The sequence below is a fragment of the Emydura macquarii genome, unplaced genomic scaffold, assembly GCF_026122565.2.
Source record: "Emydura macquarii macquarii isolate MOO-44397 ecotype Brisbane River unplaced genomic scaffold, CSIRO-AGI_Emac_v2 contig_3019, whole genome shotgun sequence".
NCBI classification, from domain to species: domain Eukaryota; kingdom Metazoa; phylum Chordata; order Testudines; family Chelidae; genus Emydura; species Emydura macquarii.
The window spans coordinates 1,809,131-1,828,960 of record NW_027133156.1 but is presented as its reverse complement, the minus strand read 5'-3'; the positions used below and the strand labels follow the sequence as shown (position 1 = coordinate 1,828,960).

Below are 19,830 nucleotides of genomic sequence, written 5' to 3'. Positions count from 1 at the left end.
GCAACTTTAATTAAAGAGACAGACATCTGTACCTGAAAGGGACTCATACAGCAGTAAAGAGTAAGACAGAACAGCACGCAACTAAAGCTTTACCAGTCCTTAATACATTTATATTATGAAAATACACAACTGTTTCTTTTGGCTCAGGGCATAAAGAACAGTGCATCACTATGAATTAGCACACTGATCAGTAGCTTCTGCATTAATACCGATCAATTTTATCTAGAGCTTGAATAGATCTGGGTGGTCTCAGCAAAGCCCACAGTGAACCATTGATCTACAGCCAACCAACCAACCATTGGGCACTGGGCCCATGGAGCCAGGGAGAAGGGACGGGGTCCAGGAAGGTGGAATGAAGACTTGGCACACCACATTTGAAAGGTTGCCGACCCCTGCGTTATGTTATGAAAGGCTGCACATAATGGTAATGCCACTGGACTCAGCGGGCTGTTCAAAATGTGTCAGCGGGCAGGCCGTAGTTTGGGGACCCCTAGATTAGATGACCTCCTGAGGTCCCTTCCAACCCTATCTTCTATGATTCTATGAATCCCACCCCACATCCCACAATCAGTACCAAGTTCTTGTTCTGTGAGATGCACTCATGGACCAAGACCCCTTTGTGCTAGATGCTATATTAGCCAGTATTCTGACTGGGACATCCTAATCGGCATAGATCAAGAATTAATTACTAACAAAAACATAGCCATTCCCCCTCCACACACATAATACTCACAATTTTTAACATTCTTAAATCAAAATAATAAAGAAAAGAAGAAAATATCCAATTCTGTGGAAGAGCCTGCCATCTTAATATTATTTCCATAAGTAGACAAGAAACTCTGAAGTTCCTATTACTTTTCCAGTGGGCAGCACAGTACGAGAAAAACCTGCAAAGCTTTAGCTATTAAAGAAAAACATTTAGAAGCAATAGTGCAAAAAAGGTATCTGCTTTCCAATGCCTATTTAAGAAAAAAGGAAAAGAAAGAAAATGAGCACTCTTAGGGGACCTTGTATACCAAGGGTTAGCCTAGAGCAAATCTTCATAGCTATGTTTCTAACCCCAGAAAATAAAGGCTTATAATGGAATTGCTGACAGACCCTTAACCAGAGCAGCATGAATGGCTATAATTAAAGCACAGCTTTTGGCTACACCCCACTCTGCAAATGAATGATTGCCAGTTTTACAATAACCTCAAATAAAAGTAAGTGGGAAACCAGAATTGTGATTCCAGAAATGCAATAAGATAAGTTAAAGGGGATAGCTAAAACTATTTGACATTCTAAGCTTTAAATACCGAGGCATTTAGCTAACATAACCAAGCCACTATTTTCATAATGCTACTTAGTCAGCAATAAAGAATGCTCCCGTGAGCCATCATGTTGGGTTTGCAGAAAGTGGCATATGAAGTTATTATTTCCAAGCAGTCTAGAGGGAGCCACTTCTCTCTTTAATCAGTGATCTCACTTCCTTCCTACCTGTAAATTCTCTGCCATACAGATATAAAACTATTACACAGTACAGTGTATAGAAAAATTACATTTATGCAAGGTCTGGTATCTTATTCCCACCTGGATTTTAAAACAGGAGAGATTGCTACAGTGAGTCATTTCATCCTTTCCAAAGTCAGAGATGCAGCCAGGAATGAGTATCATCAATCTGGTTAACCTCTGCTTGGCACACAGAGATGCAAAGAAATATAGTGGCCCAGTCTTCAGACTGGGCTAAGTAATTACCATTTAGTTTCTAATGTTATTTTCATCCTACGAATGGAAGGGTGTTAATCTACCTTATTTATTTTTAGGGTGCCCATTGGCATAGGAGACAAGCTCCATCAATATTTTACATTTCTCTCGCACCTTCAACTTGAGCATATCAAAATGATTTACAAACATTAATGAAGTATTCCTCACAACATCCCTGTTCTGAAGTACTTAGTAGGTATTATCAACCCCATTTTACATATGGAAAAACTGAAGAACAGGAAGATTGGAGGCAAGACTCCGATGCCCTCTTTTATGTTGAGAAGCACCTTATTCCTCAAGTACTCCAATGATTTCAGGGAGACTGCTTGAAGAATGACCGCTCTGCACCTTTAGCAGGGAGGCAGTTGTCTGGCTTGGCAAGGAAGGGGTATACCTCTTTAAGAAGTAGAGGAGCATGGAGGCTGGTGCAGCTGCAGAGTGGGTCAGCGTGTGGACACTGATGCATCCCCCCCAGTTAATCTGACTGTAAGGGCAGGGAGAATATATAGGGGAAAGCCAGGCAGAAAAAGCCCTCTCTCACCCCGACCAAGTGGGCCAGCACCCACCCTTCCACCCCTGGAAATGGTGAAAGACCAGGTTTGGTCAGGATCCTCTGTGGGCACTGCACTAGCCACTCCTTTCTCCAGGGGGCTGGGAAGGAATTTTTCCCTCACTGCCAGATTGGCCAACTGGGGGGGGGGAGGGGGGGAGAGGGGAATCACCTTCCTCACAGCAGGTCCAGATTGGGGGGGCATAGTTGGGGTAAGCTAGTTAGGCTACAGAACTTAGGCTATGATGTTGCAACTCATTATGTAAGCATGGGGAGGATGTCCAGTGCAGGTACTCTGAAGGGAAGGGATACAGCAATCTTATAAATGTATTGGTAAAGGATTTAAAGGTGGTGTTTGTTAAAGGAGAGGAAACGGGGGTTCAGGGTTCCTGTGACTAGCATGGCAGGGAGCCAACCCACCCCTTTATAGGCCACCTTAACCCTCATTCAAGGTGGTATGGGGAGGTTAGCCGAGGACCAGGATGGAAACGGGGAAGTGGCTGACGGAAGCCCCGGGTAGATACTGAAATGATCATGGATTTACCTGAACTGTACACTTTTATCTGCCGGTTACTACCAGACAGTTAATAATAAAGTTGAAGCCTAACTAAACAGCGTCCAGTGTCTCCTGTCCTTCTCCCGGTATTGCTAGACAATAAGGTAGTTCTCAAAATGCCCACCCCTGAGCAATCTGTCTAAAGTCTCACAAGAAGTCTGTCATGAAACTAGGAATATAATCCAAATCACCTAACTGCCACTACAATACTTTAATCCAAAAACCATCCCTCCGATCTGTAACAACAGGACTATAAAACCCCAACATCTGCGAAAGCATCAGGCCAATGCTCAAGTGCTTAGGTAGGCAACTTTCTGTTAATTTAAAAATCTCACCACTTCACGAGAAGTAGTAACACAAAAAATGTTGAAGTTTTCTCTGTTGGTTAATATACCCAGTATTTTTGAAGTTTCTAATATATTCCAATATATAAGTTCAGTTGAACAGAAATGAGAAAACCTTTCTAATAAATCAACTGCACTTTATTTTTTTTTCAAAGGCTACCTGAAAAACAGTTGACTTTGGATTTACAAGCTATTGACAGTTTCAGGCAACTATCTAGACAGTAACAAAGTACCCCAGCTAAACAGACATCTTAAATGCAGGTCAATTTTTTCTCACTATTCATAATGTGCATTTCTCACTGCCCCTCCTCCACAAATCCCCACCTCGCAGGTCTCATGTAGTGGCAGATCAATAATTGTCTCATTATGGTTTGCAGTGGAATTATGGGGGGAAATGTTTTTTCAGCCCTCCTAAAGCAGTTTTGCCTTTAAACTGAAGGACTACCTCCAAAGTGAATTAGTAGACAGAAATGCAGGAAAGGCAATTTGGATATTGGAAACTACACCAATAAATCAAAGCAAAATTGATTATTTAGTGATAAAATAGGATTTCCTTCTTTCCATCAGACATTTCTTGACTCTTCATTTTCTGTGTGGGTTTTATCTGACTAGGTACTTATCTGGTGCACTGCTGAATGAACAACTGGAAATTTAGAGCGGAGTGTGCAAGATATAATTAACTATTATAAAAGACATTACTAATTTAGTAAAGATTATCATTTTAAGAGAGGCCAACACCCAGAGATATATGGTTTTAGTCACAATGCTACGCAAGAAAATGGCAAATTAATATGGCCTACAGTGGCATTAATTCATAGAAGGACTTCACACCTCATGATTGGAGAGAGAGATTTGTGGATTGAAATTCGGAATGTAATATGTAATTCACAATCCTGCAGGGCCACCTCTTCAGTTTTGTTGTTTTAGAGAGAAGTTAATACATTCTACAGTTTAGCAACAAACACAAAGCAAGATACCAGTCTATGCTCATGATTTATCTGAAGAGCTTACCTGAGCCTGGACAGAACAACGTGCAGGAAGTTTAGGACCATATTGAGTTCAGTTCCTCGACAAGCTGGGAGTAGCATACTAAATCCATCGTTCAACAACTTTTCCTGGGAAAGGTTCAAGTAGCAGCTGGTCTCAAATGCTTCTTGAACACCATCAATGTAAGTTGAAAGTGGTGTCCAAAGATTTTGTTTCTGTGTATGGTCATTTTTGGTTACCAAGAATTCCTTTGCCTTTTCACAGAAAGCACGTGAAAGTTTCTCAGCTAGGACGCTGATGTCCATGTTCTTCTCAATATACATCAAAAGGAAGGCAAAGTAGCCTCTCCAGATGAGAGCTCTCTGAGAAGTGCTGATAGACGTTGGGCTAAGAAAATCCAAGAGATCCAACACCCGACTTGCAATGTCCTCTGTCTCTGCAACAGCCGCTAACACAAGGAAAAGATTAAAAAAGTTCTGCAGCCCCATCTCTGTCAGCTCTCGCATTCTTTTCTGATGGAACTTGGAATAAATTCTATATATTTAAAAAAAAAAAAAGTTTTAAATTAAAGTATGTTTCTTTCCAGCCCCTTGAAGTCCTGTACTAGATGCTTCCATTTTATGCCTTTCCTCAAGCTCCATACACTTACTTTAAGCAATTCTTCTCCATTTTAAAATTTCTCTGGTCTCCCCCCTCTTTTTAACCTGTTTGCTACTGGAACAAGCTAATTCCTTCCCTTCTTTTTCTTAAACCATGGTGCATACCAAGGGATTTCCAGCCCATGGTGAAACCTAACCTTTCTCCCCATGTCAACTGCTGCTGATGCAAGTGCCTTACCTATAGCAGAAAGATTAGAAGATTAGCCAGTACTACTGCAACAATGCTTTGGCTCAGATAGTTTCCTTCATCTCTTTCCTCCTTTCAGAAACTGAACACGTCACCATCAACTTAAACTGATACAGAATCAGCAACCTGACCTCTCAGCTGCAGCATGTTACCAGCGCTCCAGGTTCTGTGCTGGATGCTCACTGGTTTTCAGGGGGAGTTTAAGATGTCTGTTTTGACTTATAAAGCCCACAGTGGCTTGAGACTTCCATATTTGAGAAAATCTCTCTCCCTCCTACTCTATGCTGCCATAGCTGTGGTAACACCCTTGTGCTTGATTACCCTTGTTATAAAAGGGTGGAGTCAGGGCTGCTGGCAGAGTATTCCCTGTTGACACCATTTTTCTTCAGAACGCTCTGCCCCTCCTGCCCCTCAAAAGTCTGGAATGGCCTAAACATACTCGTTTGTGTAAACTGCAAAGCCCATCCTGTTTGAGAGGACAACGGCAGAGGGCTGAAGCAGTTGAGAGAGCAATTTCTATCTGGTGGGAAAGTGTGGTGGTGGGGGGGGGCTTTAACCTACATTGGTCATATATCATGTGTTTTAAATGTATGTCAAGAACACCCATGCTTTCACACAGGCACTCTTTAGTGTAGAGATTGTGTCAGGTTGAAATCTAAAGAAATCTTACAATACTTGTAATATATTTCTTAAGACAGGAGGGAACAATGGACTCAGCATGGTTTTTCCACATTTTTATTTTGTGTGGTTAAAAAAAAAAAAAGGTCTACATTTCACCCTCCATTCCAGCTTTACACACAATAGTTAACTCCCATAAACACTAATTTCCTATCGTTTCACCTGGAAAAATAGTCAGAAAAGGTGCTGAGGTTTTAAAATCTAGCCACCAAAAATTATAGCAAATCCCATTAATGTTGTTTAGTAGTAAATTACTACTGACAGGCATTTATGTTTTTCATGCATCAATTAATGCTTGGTTAGCTGCTGAAAACAGAGTTCATCCCAAAATCAGAGCTGTAGACTGTTAAATTTTGTTACTTGTATATCTGATTTATTCAAGGTGGGAGTAACGATCGCTGGTTAAGCAGAATTGCACATGATGTTTATTATCTATTATTATCCTTCCCCCCTTAATTAAGGAATTAAAAAAGCAAGTTATAATAAGAGAAATATTAAGTATGATCTGTTTTCAATAAAATAAAACTGGTTAATTAAAATTACTCAGTAAAACAAGACACTGATTCAGCAAACTTGGTCATTAGTTTTGTTTTGTTTTTTAAACCCAAACTTTTTTTACTAGAACAGCAGAAACAGAAATGTGATATGCATATCTTTGTATTGCAATAAACAAGGTTACTTTCCTTTCTGGTAATAAATGTACTGTATTCCAATAAAATCTTAATGAATACAACATTGCAAAAAACACCCAGAACTTAATCTAATAGTTTGCTACATCCAAGAACAATACTAATCAATTTAATTGTGATCTGCGCTGAAAATCTACTTGTTTATAGGTTAAACTATTGTAAATACAAGTCATTAAAAAAATTATAGCACATTCACTGATCAGCAGATGCTGTCCTTCTTCTAATAAAGATTTGCAAGTTCATCACACAAGAATATTAAATCAGAAAAACTCTCTTTCAGTTAACTATTTTTCATATTTCTTTGTAAAATGCTTAATTATTGCGTTATGTTTATTGCCATATTTCAAAATTCACAAAATAACCTCACAAAAAAGGAAACTTCAAATGTAAATATGTTGAGACGGAAAGAAAGAAAGAAAGAAAGAAAGAAAGAAAGAAAAAGAAGTTGATTAATGGAAGTACTGGTAAATGGCACATGACAAGTTAAAAGATTACCATACCTTCCTTTAATTTGTTTCCAAGGATGGGTTACATTGGTCTCCACTGCTTCTTTCATCATTCGTGCCAAAATGCAGAGAAAAATTAGGTAACTGTTGCTGGACTTGTACAGGTCAGGGCTCTGCTGCTCAGAACAGCAGCTTTTCACCAACTTGAGCATAGACAAAGGGGTTTTACTAACACTTGCCAGACCCTTCAGACCAAGCCATGGAATGGTAAAGGAACTGTTCTGGAAGAAAAAGTAAAGTAAAGGCAGGAAAGAATGTTGTGCAAAAAAATATGTAAATTCCTTCATACAAACAACAAAAAGGCATCTTCATATCACCACCCCCCAGAATAAAATGCATCGTCACTCTGTACAGAACTTCTTTAGGAAATCTCACTTTTCTCAGCCCCGAGCACTAATGGTAGTGGAGCTTCTCCAACCTTCCCCTATGACATCTGCAATTTCTAGAAATTCAGATTTTCAAAAAGAATATTTTTTGTTACATGTAGCAATTTGTGAGGCATTTCAAGCCATGTTGAACTAAAAGTGATTAGAACTTTTAAATAAATGTGACTGCTATTGCACGTAATTCAGAGCATAAAGTAATTTCTCAGCGAGAGGGATGCACATTTGTAACTCCCTAGGTTTTCGTATATGCATTCACTAACCAGATTCTTGCTGTAATACTCCCAGAGTATGGTGACAGTAGGTAGATTCATGTCCCAGAAGCTACACAGAGTCAAACAGCACTGAAGATGCATTCGTATCTGTTCCTCCAATACTCCAGCCTTTCAAAACAAATAAATGAAAAGATTTTGTTTACAAAACAAAAAATCTAGATTATAAATAACTTCAAGGCTTCTAGACTGCTGACAATAACCTTCTTGTATAAATATTATTTCTAATTATAGTTTTGAGTAAAAGTATCCACTATGATGAGCAATGAGCTAGAAAATAAAATCTGACAAAAACAGGCATTTAGAAAGACAAGGTGGGTGAGGTAATATCTTTTATTAGACCATCTTCTGTTGGTGAAAGAGACAAGCTTTTAAGCTTGCACACAGCAAGCTTCAGGTAGGTGAAATATACTCAGAGTGTCACAGCTAAATACAAGGTAGAACAGATTGTTTAGCATAAGTAGTTAACACATATTTCAAGGGACCATTCAAGGTAAAACGGCCCATTAGCGCCTCTCCAGTCATAAGAGAGGAAAAGAAGGAAGGGGGAAAAAAGAGGGGCAGCTAGGGTCTGGGGGAAGATGTTAGTGTTATAGATTTGTTGTAATAAACCATAAATCAACCTCTTTGAGTTCGTGCGCCCTGGTCGGTGGGGAGCTTGCTTCCGATTATGAGCTTGGAGAGGTTAGGGGTTGTTTGAAGGCCAGAAGAGTGGGGTTTAAGGACAGATTTCTTTCAGGATATGGGTCCAATCAAGCAAGGTTTCTAATTATTTAAAGATAGCCTGTATGGGTTCCAGCATGGGGTGGCAGATGTGCTCAACTAAGGGTGTGCATTCAGAGGGGATTTTGTTTCTGTATTGAAGCAGATTCTCTCAGGGTATTTGGGTAGCCCATTCCATGATGGAATCTACTTCTCTGGTGAAGTGTCCTTGGTTAGTGAAGGCAGTTTTAAATGTATTAAAGTGTATATCCCGGACATTCTCCTTGGACCATATTATGTGGTAGCTAAGGCCTGGCTCTACCCTAAGTCAGTTTAACTAATTCGGTTAGGGTGTGAAAAATACACACCCCATAGCAGCATAGTTAAGCCAACCGAAGTCCCCATATGGACAGTGCTAGGTTGACAGAAAAATTCTTCCACTGACTTACTACCACCTCTCTGGGAGGTGGATTCCCTACACCAACAGGAGAATCGCACCCATCAGCATAGGTAATGTCTGCACTGAACCCCTAGAGCGGTGCAGCTGTGCCACTGTAGCATTTTAAGTATAAACATGCCCTCCGTGAGTTTATTTCCTCCAATTCAAGTCCCACTGCTAGTCTTGCATTGCATAGGATTCATAACACATGTGGCTTGTTGTTTTGCTTCGGCTTCAGACCAGCCCCATTACAACATGTGATGCTAAAGTACAGCTGGGCAGATTAAAACTCATTAAGTCATATCTGACTCCCGAAATCAATGCATCCCTAGGGAAAAATATTATTTGCCACATTTTATCAGAACAGTGTGAGCAATCAAATAAATCATACGTAATAAACTCAAATGATGTCTGCCTTCCCTTCCTATGTGCAATGAAAATAGTGTGCATGGTCACTTGGCAGACATCTCAAACTTTAAGAACATTTTAGGAATATGCAATGTAGTAAAGGATGAAGTAGAATTTTCATCTGGAAAGAGGGCACACTCTACAATTTATATCTGAAAGCATGTGAAAAACCCCAAAAAATGTATGCATGCTATTTCAGTGAGAACAACATAGAAAGTTTAGGGGAAAATACTTTGTGCATTTGTTAAACATAATACACTACAGCTGAGGACTTCTCAATTTTTGATTTTACATGTGATTTTGTTTTTACGTATATGTAATTTTACATATTAAACAATAATTTCCATAAAAGAAGACCCTGAGAATAAGTCTTATCTGAAAACTAAGATTATTCAACCATAACGGTTTCCAAATGTCTCCGGAGAGTGGAGAGTGAGTGAAAGGAGAGTGAAAGTGGGTGTCTTGAATACAAGGTCAAGAAACACAGCAGGCCAAGGTATTCGTTTCTCTAAACACCAACCAAGTTGCAGGACTTGTTACACCAAGGACTTTAAGAAGAAAATAAACAGTGTCCATTCTTAGAGCCATATTTTTCCCTATAGGATTATATCTGGGATCTAGTTTAGCCAGCAAACAATCCTTTAACTAGACAAATTCAACAAAAAACAACACTGTGCTCATCTTTGATTTCAGACCTTCTTTATCCTCTTTAATAATTTCTTTTAGAACACTCTTCTACTATAGGATACATTGTAGATTTTATCTCACTATGAAACAGTCCTCCAAACGTTACATACCACGGGGTACCATGCACTCTCCATTTAGGCTTGCTTTTTTGCTTAAAATGGTCTCCTGTACTGGTGGATACAATCAGAACTCATGAGGGGATAAACTCCAGATATAGTCAAAATGATAGTAACTATCTAAACTAAACTAAACTATCTCCCCCATCTTTCATATGTCACTAATCTCCTTAGATTATAAACTCTTGACAATAGGGAGCATGTCTTCTTATGTGTTAATCCAGCACCAAGCAAATGGGGAACCCCACAATGCTGATTTGAGCCCTGCAAATATAAATCTTAAATAACGTCCAACCTCACCGACATATTTACTACATGAATATGATCTCATCACTGCACTGAGAACAGATGACTGGTTCAACTCTACCAAATTCTTAAGGATTATTTTGTGCAGCTACTATTGTGGGTGCAACAGGTAGTGCTCAGTGGGTATGTCTTTCCCTTTGTCCAGTAGACGCTACCAACAGTGACTCAGGTACCACTTGGTGCAAACTTGCACAGGGGACACAGGAATTTATAGGGATCCCTTGGTATCCCCCAGCTATATGCATAATAGTTTACCAAAGTGTGGTGTGTAAAAGCCAGTAGCCCACCGGTCATCATAATCATTGTGAAAAGTATGTATGGATACAGTTTAAGAAGTTATGTATCTATACTGAAAATTACATTCTTAAAGCCTTGGAACTATGGCAGGTCACATGCCTTGAACATGATCTTTTCAGGCAGAAGGTAACAAACAGATGGTTACAGATCTCCATGTCTAGTGATTTGTGTGTTGTAGTTTGTCTGCTTCACGATACAGGCCTATTTGCATACTGAGTCAGTCACCAAAAAGTTGTGAAAGCTACAAGAGAGAAAATCTAGAGAAACAAAACAGCAAGAAAACGTCTTGTTTATGAATGAAGACAAAGGAAGATTTGTATATCTTGGGGGCAAAGGAACACATTGGGTCCTTCACCTAAGAGGCAAGCTAACCATTTGCCTGTCTCATTAAAGGAGGATCATAGCCAGCTTGATTGTAAAGCACTTTGGGTGATCATCACTTTACAAGACATGAGACTATCTAGTTAACTAAGTCTAGGCTCTAGAATGCATGTTGGTTACATCTGAAATAAAATATTTATTTCCAATACATCTATCTGCTATAACTTGAATCTCTGTGCTTTGTTAAATAAACTTATATTGATTTCCCCATAAACATATCTAAATGCTGTATGTTAAGTGGAGAGGAGATCTGAGGCAGAACTGGTAAGATGGGCTGTATTATTTCTTTGGAAGCAGCAAATCTGTGAAATGTCCAGTGGACCAACGGCTGGACACTCCAGAGAGGTGCTCGGAGGGCTCAAGGGTTGGGGTGTGTCAATCACTAACTAGTAGAGTGACAGCAGGGCCTGTGAGGTCTAGAGGGGGCTTCTTGTGTTGCCAGTGGAGTTGGGAAGCTGACCCACGTCAGGCACAGACAGGCTGTCTCACGCTAAGGGTGAAGTGCCTCACAACTCTTGGTACCTCCAGGAAGTATCCAGCCAAGTGAAATAATTTGGGCCAGGCCTTACACTGAGCAGTTAATTCCTACAGCATCATCCTGCCATTTTCACAAAGAACACTATCTTCCCCTCGGTCATTTATTGGCTTTTACTACTACACATAACTTTGCCTGTTCCTCCATTTGATTCTGCTCCCTTCATCTCGCTGCACTTCTCTCCTTCTCACTCCTATGTTATCTAGTCCTTGTGTCATTCATTTTAAATAGACAAGAGGATAACTCAAAAGGTAAAAGCAATATAGTCACAGGAAGCCTGGGACAGTGACAGTGAAAACATACATGTCAAAATCTGTTGGTGAAAAAAAATCTCCTTCCTAGATATTATTTTTATAGGTTTTTACTGACCACCCACAACACACACAATTGAGCAATCCTGTAGCAGTATTTTCTACATAAAGCTAGCTGCCATATAATGCAAGACATATTAACTAATGAACAACTGAAATAGAAAATAATCCAGCTGTCTTCCTAGACCATTGTTGGTGACCTGAACGTATCCCTAAACCATTTTGCAGCTTGGCAGATGAGGTTTTCCTTCTAATAGAAGAATCAGGATTTAGTATTTTAGAACACTGATTCCCAAAAGAGCCTCTTACTACCCATCAGGGTGTCATTATTAACCCTGTTTTTTAAAGTAAATCACATAATGACTTATCTCTGGTGTTGGTACCCCAGCTATCTGGAGTTTTTAACTGTCTTTAAAAAATTGTTTAACACAGAAAGATTCTTCTACTTTACTTGCATTTTTCTTTTAAAAGAAAATCCTAAAAAACATTAAGCATTTACAAGAGAATAAGAACATTTTGTACATGATGTTCTAGAGTTGTCCTGATAGCCTTCAAAATGCTGGTATATAGAAGACAACACAGGAAAATCGTTAATAAGGTAATACAAAATGTTAAGCATCTTTTCCCATCACAAATTTCTCTACTTTTTCCTCACAATCTTCTGAAGTCCTTGATATCTATGTAATGTACATATTATTCTACACACTGGATATGAATTTGGTTCCGCACACCTTGAAATGTTCAATAAATCATGAAAATAAGAGATAGTTAATCAGGTATTCAGCAAAATGGCTTCTCTAAACAAAAAAAGGTTCATAAAACTTTCTCCCCTTAGCAAGATTACAGAATAAAATCTCAGATACTAACATGAATTAAAATACGTTTGCAGTTTAAATTAAGGTTTGAAGACAGATTTACGTTGCCAATGTGAAAGTAAATTTTTACAAAAATGGTCCATTTTTATATTGACATTTACAAACTGAAGTGTTTAAACATGAAAAACATAAAAACAGACAGTACACTCATATTCCACATACATGCCTAGGACAGATGTTAAAACACAGGTACAACTCGAACAGATTTTCACAGTAAGACACAATCATTGAAAGACTAGGCTACATTTAAAAAAATAGAAGAGTCCTCTTAGATGAGATAGGTCTTCATTCAGCAGCCATGTTATCATAATCTAGGCCTTCTCTCCAACATTATTGAAACCGTGCTAATAGTAAGTGTTTTTAAATACAAGCATAGTTGTTGATAATCTACCTATCTGAGCAATGTGGCCCATGGTTTTTACCTCCCTGTGAGAATTGTTCTAGCAAAACTTTGCAGTATTGCCTGTTTATAGTCTACAGCATGATTTTCTAGCACCATTAAAATATATTTCTCTTTTTTCAATGGTCAGAATAATGACTTTAGAGCTGTGCTACCAACAATGGTATTCGTGAGAAACACTGTTGCCCCTTATTATGGCTTCAACCAAAGTGTAGACAAGGCCCTGATGAAAAACCATCTTCCTCTTTCAACCATATCATAGTTCCACATTTTTTTCTCTCAACTGGAATCAAAAGGGAAATAATCAGCAGGTAAATTCTTATTCCTCAGTGTATGTAGGTAGTCTTAAATGCACAAACACAATTATTTTTGTAGCTGTTGTCGTTACAGAAATTACAGTTTGTACCATGCAACTTAGGAAGACATACACAGAGCTGCAACATAACATGCTTAAAAATGTGATGAACAGCATATTTAAAAGCACTTTAAAAAGAGGTCAATTTTGACCTCTAGGCCATGAAGCACTGCATTAACAGCTCTGCAGAAAGAAAAATGATAAGGTATGAAACGAGTGCTCAGAAACTAGAACCTTATCAGGAAGAGTTTGATTCAAGCCTGTAAGACAAATTGCTCAGCAAGACAAGTCACCTTCCTGCTGTGAAGAAGATATAGCTGAATTTTCAATGCAATGACGATCTCCTCCCATCATGTCTCCTCAACTTGATATTCTTACATTCAGTGTACAGTTTACATTTTCTAAGCATCCAGTTCTTATTCTGAATACATTTTATCAAAGTAGCCATGTATGCTTCCGGGATAATTATCTCTTCCCTTTATCTGACAATTTAGCATCAAGCACAACCACTTTAAAGTAAGTGTAGTCACTAACAAGAAGCCAACTGTACACTGCCTTGGTTCAGCTACATATAGTATATAAATACACTCAAAATAAAGAAATTAAATTCCAAAGACAAACTTGTTGGCTGGATACTTTGCTTCATTTGCTGTATGCTTCACAAATATCATCCCAACCACTATTCTTTATTCCTCCCCGTACTTACTTGAGCATCAATGGATCTTTTCAGAAGTTCTTCTACAAAGTTCCAATTGGATTCTACTTGTTTCTGGAAAGGAACAATTGTCAATGTTAAATATCTGTTCTTCATGGCTGACATTATATAATACTGTAAAACATGAAAATGAGAGGACAACAGATTTCCTGACATTTCCCACTTCCTGAAAGCATATTGCAATGGTTGCTGAAAAGAACCCCTTTGCATGTACATATGCAACTGGTATTTCCCCCAACTTTAGGCTATTTGTACGCTCAAAAATAATATTTAAGAAATACATCTCTCTGTTTCTGTCTTTACAGCACAAGTGTTACTCTAATCTTGTCAGGAGACTGTATTTCATCCCTGTGCATAGCTCTCAGATATAGTCACCCAAAATTAATAAAGAAACCGGATATTTATGCCGTTTGTACATCAATTCCTCTAGTAACAGCTTCCTCTTGTAATAAATCTGTAATAGAGTTTCTCAAAAGTACCAAAAAGATCAGCAGCTCTCTAAAATGGAAAGGAGAGAAGCAAAGTACAAACAGTCTTCTCTTTCTTTTCAAATGTATCACCAACTCATTTTACCTCGATCAAACAACTGTTCTTTGGTAATAAATGTCAGTCAGTACCAACTTGGTCAAGAGTCGACTCTGCTGCCTAGACATAAAGTCCAGCTCAAAAGATTGTAGGATAAATCAAACAAGGATCATAATTCATCTCCTTCATGCCTGACAAGATGGATGGTTGTTTTAAATAGTCATTCCAATCACTTCTACAAAGCAGAAGTGTTGAGTGGGGAAAAAAAGTTCAGACTAAAGACAGTAAAGTTGTTTAAACATCTGGTTATATAAGATGGGTAAGAAAAGGGAGAAGTTTTTACAACCAAAGAACATGTGCCAATAAAAATGTACATATAGATTTCTACCACAAACTTAATTATTTAGAGCCCTGATAATCTCTTACTTCCTTTATCGGTGCTATACTAATCCACAGAGAGGGTCCATGAAACTTTATTTTCCCATTACTTTTACCTTTGCATCGCCTCTCCTCTTCACTCCACTGTTGAATCCTGTCCTTATCTAAATTGCAAACTCTTTGGAGCAGATGTCCTTTATAAATCTGCACAGAGTCTGGCATAATAGGCCTATGATTGGGATTTCCAAATGTAATACAAATAATAACTGTTCTCTCCTGCTTCAGGCCACTATGGTTCAGTTCAGTAAATCAAAGCCTATCCCAGCTAAGAGAGAATTTTAAATACCAACCCATGTAAAAAGATATACTGTAGTCTAATTTTCAACACTAGTATAATTTGAGAGTTTAGCAGCCACCATACTTTTGCATGACAAAAACAATATTCAGAGATGGTGTGGCTGCTTCTTCACAAATTAATACCAGAGATCAGAGATGAACAAAGGATGGGCCAGCAAGAGAGAGGAATGAAGGATAACTGAACAGAGAACAGAATGCAACAACAAAAGGGGAAATCAACGAAAGACTCCATATCCCCACTTTGCCAGGTAAAGGCAGTGTCATTCTGCTAGGAAAAAGGTAAGTAAAATGGGCATATGCTTATGATTGAGGAGAGTGAATTTGATGCCTGTAATAGGAGAGGAGCAGCAGACCTATTAGGGTATGTCTACACTGGAAGTGGGAGCAAGCCTCCCAGCCCAGTTAGACAGATTCATGCTAGCTTGTGCTAAAAATAGCAATGTAGATTTTGAGGCTCAGGAGGCAGCTCAGGCTCTCACGCTCACCCAAACTCCTGGACTTGACAGGCCAAACCGCAATTCCACCCGGGCTGGGAGACTTGCTCCTAGCTGCAGTGTAGACGTACTCTTAATGGCACAGAGAAGGAGGGCAAGAATGTGGTGTAATGTGAGGAAAGATGAGGGTGGAGAGATCGGAGTGGTGGATGGGGACAATGTACATGAAGGAGACAGAATGAATTTTTAAAATTATTATTAAAGAAGACAAACTCATATTACTTGTAATATGACATAAAATAAATCTTTAAGTACAACAAACATCTACAATATCCAATTGTTAAATATAAAGGTGTTTGCAATTTATAAGAATAGCAGGAGGCTACTGCGTTATGTTAAAAGAACGAGAGGCTACTGTATCAAAAAGTAATAAGGAGTCATATGGCACTGGTGAGGCCACATCTGGAGTAGTGTGTCCAGTTTTGGGCTGCCCACTACAGGAAGGATGTGGACAAATTGGAGAGAGCCCAGCAGAGGGTACCGAAAATGATATGTGGGGCTGGGGCACATCACTTTTGAAGAGAGGCTGAGGGAACTGGGCTTATTTAGTCTGCAGAAGAGAAGAATATGGGGGGATTTGATAATAGTCTTCAACTACCTGAGTTTTTTACATTATATTAAATATAAATATTAATAAAAATGTTTACTTCATAATTGGCTCCTCTAGTTTAGACTTTGGTGTTATTTTGAACATGAAACTTTGACAGTTGGGAGCTAAAATTTTGGTTTTATGAGCTTGGGAGAGCAGACTAGTTGAGAATTTTTCAACAAAACAAGTTTTCATGAGAAAATGCTGATTTGTCAACACTGAAATGTTTCACAGAAACACAGTTTCAATGAACTGCCAATAAAACACAGGTAGGGTTCCACTGCAAACCTGCCTGATTTCCTGCCAGCTCACCTGGCACGCTGCTGCAGAGAGCCCAGGCTTCCAGGGTCCACAGCTCTGGGACATCCTACCATGTCAACTGCCTCAGGGCAGGGGATCTCAGGGCTTAAAGGCTCCGTGCTACACAGCCAGAGAGCATGTCAGCCCTAGGAACTCCAGCTCAAGCGGGGGGTTGGCTCCTAGCTCCGCAGCAGGAAACCTGAAAGCCCTGAGAATCAATTTAAGCTCGGATTCTCAGGGCTTCTAAGTTCCTCTGTGGCACCTGGGAGCCCGAGCTCCCAACTGGATGGATTGATTTAAATCTCCAATTTTAATCATGATTTAAATCAGCAAGCAGGAAACCTTGATTTAAACCATCAATTTTAGTCGTGTTTTGCATTTCTACTTTATAGTTATTTTCCTATAGGAAGGTTGATTCTCATTGGCTGGTAACTATTAAAACATGTTGATTTGTATAGCCTTTAGAATAAATCTGGTTCTTCTTTTTGCTTACCAGGAAGATACAATGTAGTGTATCTATATGTATTTATTTAAGCAATTATATAAATTAACTTACATTTATTCAGAGTCTTAATTTTTTCATGTTTTATCATGTTAGAAAATGTTGAATGAAGCATTTTTTATTTACTGTATGATTACGGTAATTTTTACTTGGGATTTACTTGGGATTACTTGTCAAGCTCTAACTGGATGGAAATTCAAATTCAATTAACCAGCATTTTAATGTTATTAAATAAAACTACCTTAAATGCGATGGATACACATGAAAAATTTTAAAGGCAAAACATGTTTTGATAAAACTCACTGATTTATTAAACAAAGGAAGTATGGTCTGTAATTAGTGAAATGAACTGATTGTTTCTGGTCACTAAACCCATCGAGATTTTAAAACTAGTAGATCTCATTCTTTCACATTTTGTTTTTATTAATAAACTAGTATGGGAAAACAAGCTTTCTTACTTTTCCTACTCCCAACAGGTTTCTTACCTGTGAATGAAAAAGTCATTGGATTGAACTAATTGAATAAATTGAAATGAAGAAAGTACTTTCTTGACACTTGCAACAGAGGCTACTGCTGTCAAAAGCTGATTTAGCACTGTAGCTCCTGGTTCTAGGGGTTTAACAAGTGATTTCCACCATTCAGTGGTTTGACTTTCTGTAAAATTTAGCAGCAAATACACACTACTTAATATTATTTATGTAATTTAACTTACTTTCACATATTATAATAAATTAGACCTTAACAGAGCTTGTCAATTTATTTTAAATAGGTTTTAAACAAAACAAAAAAACCTGTATTTATTTTACATTAAAATTTTTATTTTATTTTATTTAAAAACATTGATTTTTCTCTACCCTAACTACCAAGCTCCAAGGTTCCTGGCTCAATTTTCAGAACAATACATTCTGATTATTGCTATGCAAAAATATTGTTGAATTTCTCTTCTGCAGAGTTTCAAAGTTTATACTTTTTGTTCCGAAACAGAATTAAAAATTTTCAGAATTTCTCACAAAAATGGAAATTCCAGCTTTCAACCAGCTCTAGTAGACATCAAGATATATGTCTACCCCAGATTCTCTGACAGTACATCAGAAGCAACATAGCTAGTGTCCCATAGCTGAGGTTCACACCATAAAAACAGAAGGCTTCTTAAAACCAATGTCCAAAAGCAGGGGGAAAGAGGAAGAGAAAGACTTCTAATGACATCATCTTAAATGTACAAGATTTCACCCCTAATCTCTAGATCAGTCCAATCTCAGAGGGTGACTGACAGCCAAGAAACCAACACATGCTCTCTTATAGTCTCAATTTTCTCTACTCATTAAGGGAACTCATCTCATCTGAATCCAGCTAAATTCCCTCCCTAATTGGATTCCTCTGTTACCTTGGCAGTGAGGACAAGACAACTGTTCAAAACCCCTCCCTGCCAGCCAATATGTAGTTTCTACACGCCTCATTTCAAACCCAGTGACTCACAAGCCAAAAAAGATTAGCCCTGAGACTGGCAGAGTCCGGTATCTGTCAACCATACCCACTGTGTGAGCATTCAGCACACTGCTAAAGCCAAAACTTCAGCTGCAACCTATGGGTCTATCAGCAGCAGCAGCTTTTCCTGGTGGGAACAAAGGCACTCTCCTCTCCTGGCTCACCTGGAATAGCTGCGCTAAGCTTCTCTGCTGGAAGTCACTCTTTGCATATATCTTATACGATCGTCATTTCAGACAATTCAAAGGCAAATATCTTCAGCCCCAAGTAATTCTGACTGTATTTCCCTAGCCTACAGCAGTGTTAAAATTGACCCCTGCAATGTTCAAAAAAGGCGATTTTTCTATTCAAGCCCTATTTGGTTTTTAAATGTATGAACAGTACTTCTCAAAATAGTGTGGCGTGGTCTGTGTTTCGGTTAGAGAAAGTACAAAAACAGGTGGACTGTGCACCCCTCTTCACTCTGAGACATTGAGACTGGATAGTTCCTTATATGGACAATCGAAGAACTGGGCACAATTTTCCTGTTTGAATCTACATGTATGAAATTACAATGTAATTACAAAGCATGATTGCTTTAGTCACTTATCCAAGGAAGATCCCAGAGGGTAATTCAAAAATGAAAAAGTTAGCACCCACAACTAACAGTCTGAAGCTGATTGGTGGTTTGTGACTTACAGAACTTTGTAAACATACACAGAACTCTATAAGATATGTAAAAGGCAAGATCCATAGCCAAGCTCACAGCCATATTCAGAAAAATAGGATGCACAGAACAATAGTTCCAACACACAGAGGATTGCAAACACCAAGATGAATATATGTAGAACAGTCTTATGATTAGGGTATTGGATGGGATTTTGGAAAGATGGCTTCATAGCGTGGCTCTGGCAAAGACTTTCTGTGTGACCTTGGGCATCTCTCTCTCTCTCTCTCTCTCTCTCAACCTCAGTTCCCTAGCGATAAAATAAGGATAACACTTCCTTTCTCCCACATTTTGTCTTGTCTATTTAGATTGTAAGTTGTTTGGGGCAAGGACTGTCTCTTATTAATTATATGTATGGTGCTGAGCCCAATAAGAGGGACAGATAATTCAGTGCTTAGCCACTAGCATGGGAT

The 19,830-nt window shown here is 38.6% G+C and overlaps 1 protein-coding gene across 3 annotated transcripts in view; it reads right to left on the bottom strand.

Annotated features, from left to right (window-relative positions):
• MMS22L (MMS22 like, DNA repair protein) overlaps positions 1-19,830 on the bottom strand; it is a 129,554-nt gene that overhangs the window by 73,821 nt on the left and 35,903 nt on the right. For all 3 annotated transcript variants that reach the window (XM_067530047.1, XM_067530048.1, XM_067530049.1), the window contains exons 11-14: positions 14,073-14,135; positions 7,546-7,665; positions 6,894-7,120; positions 4,205-4,714 (exon numbers count right to left, since the gene is read on the bottom strand). In XM_067530047.1, the coding sequence (XP_067386148.1) occupies positions 4,205-4,714; positions 6,894-7,120; positions 7,546-7,665; positions 14,073-14,135 (920 nt within the window). The remainder of the gene's footprint in view (positions 1-4,204; positions 4,715-6,893; positions 7,121-7,545; positions 7,666-14,072; positions 14,136-19,830) is intronic.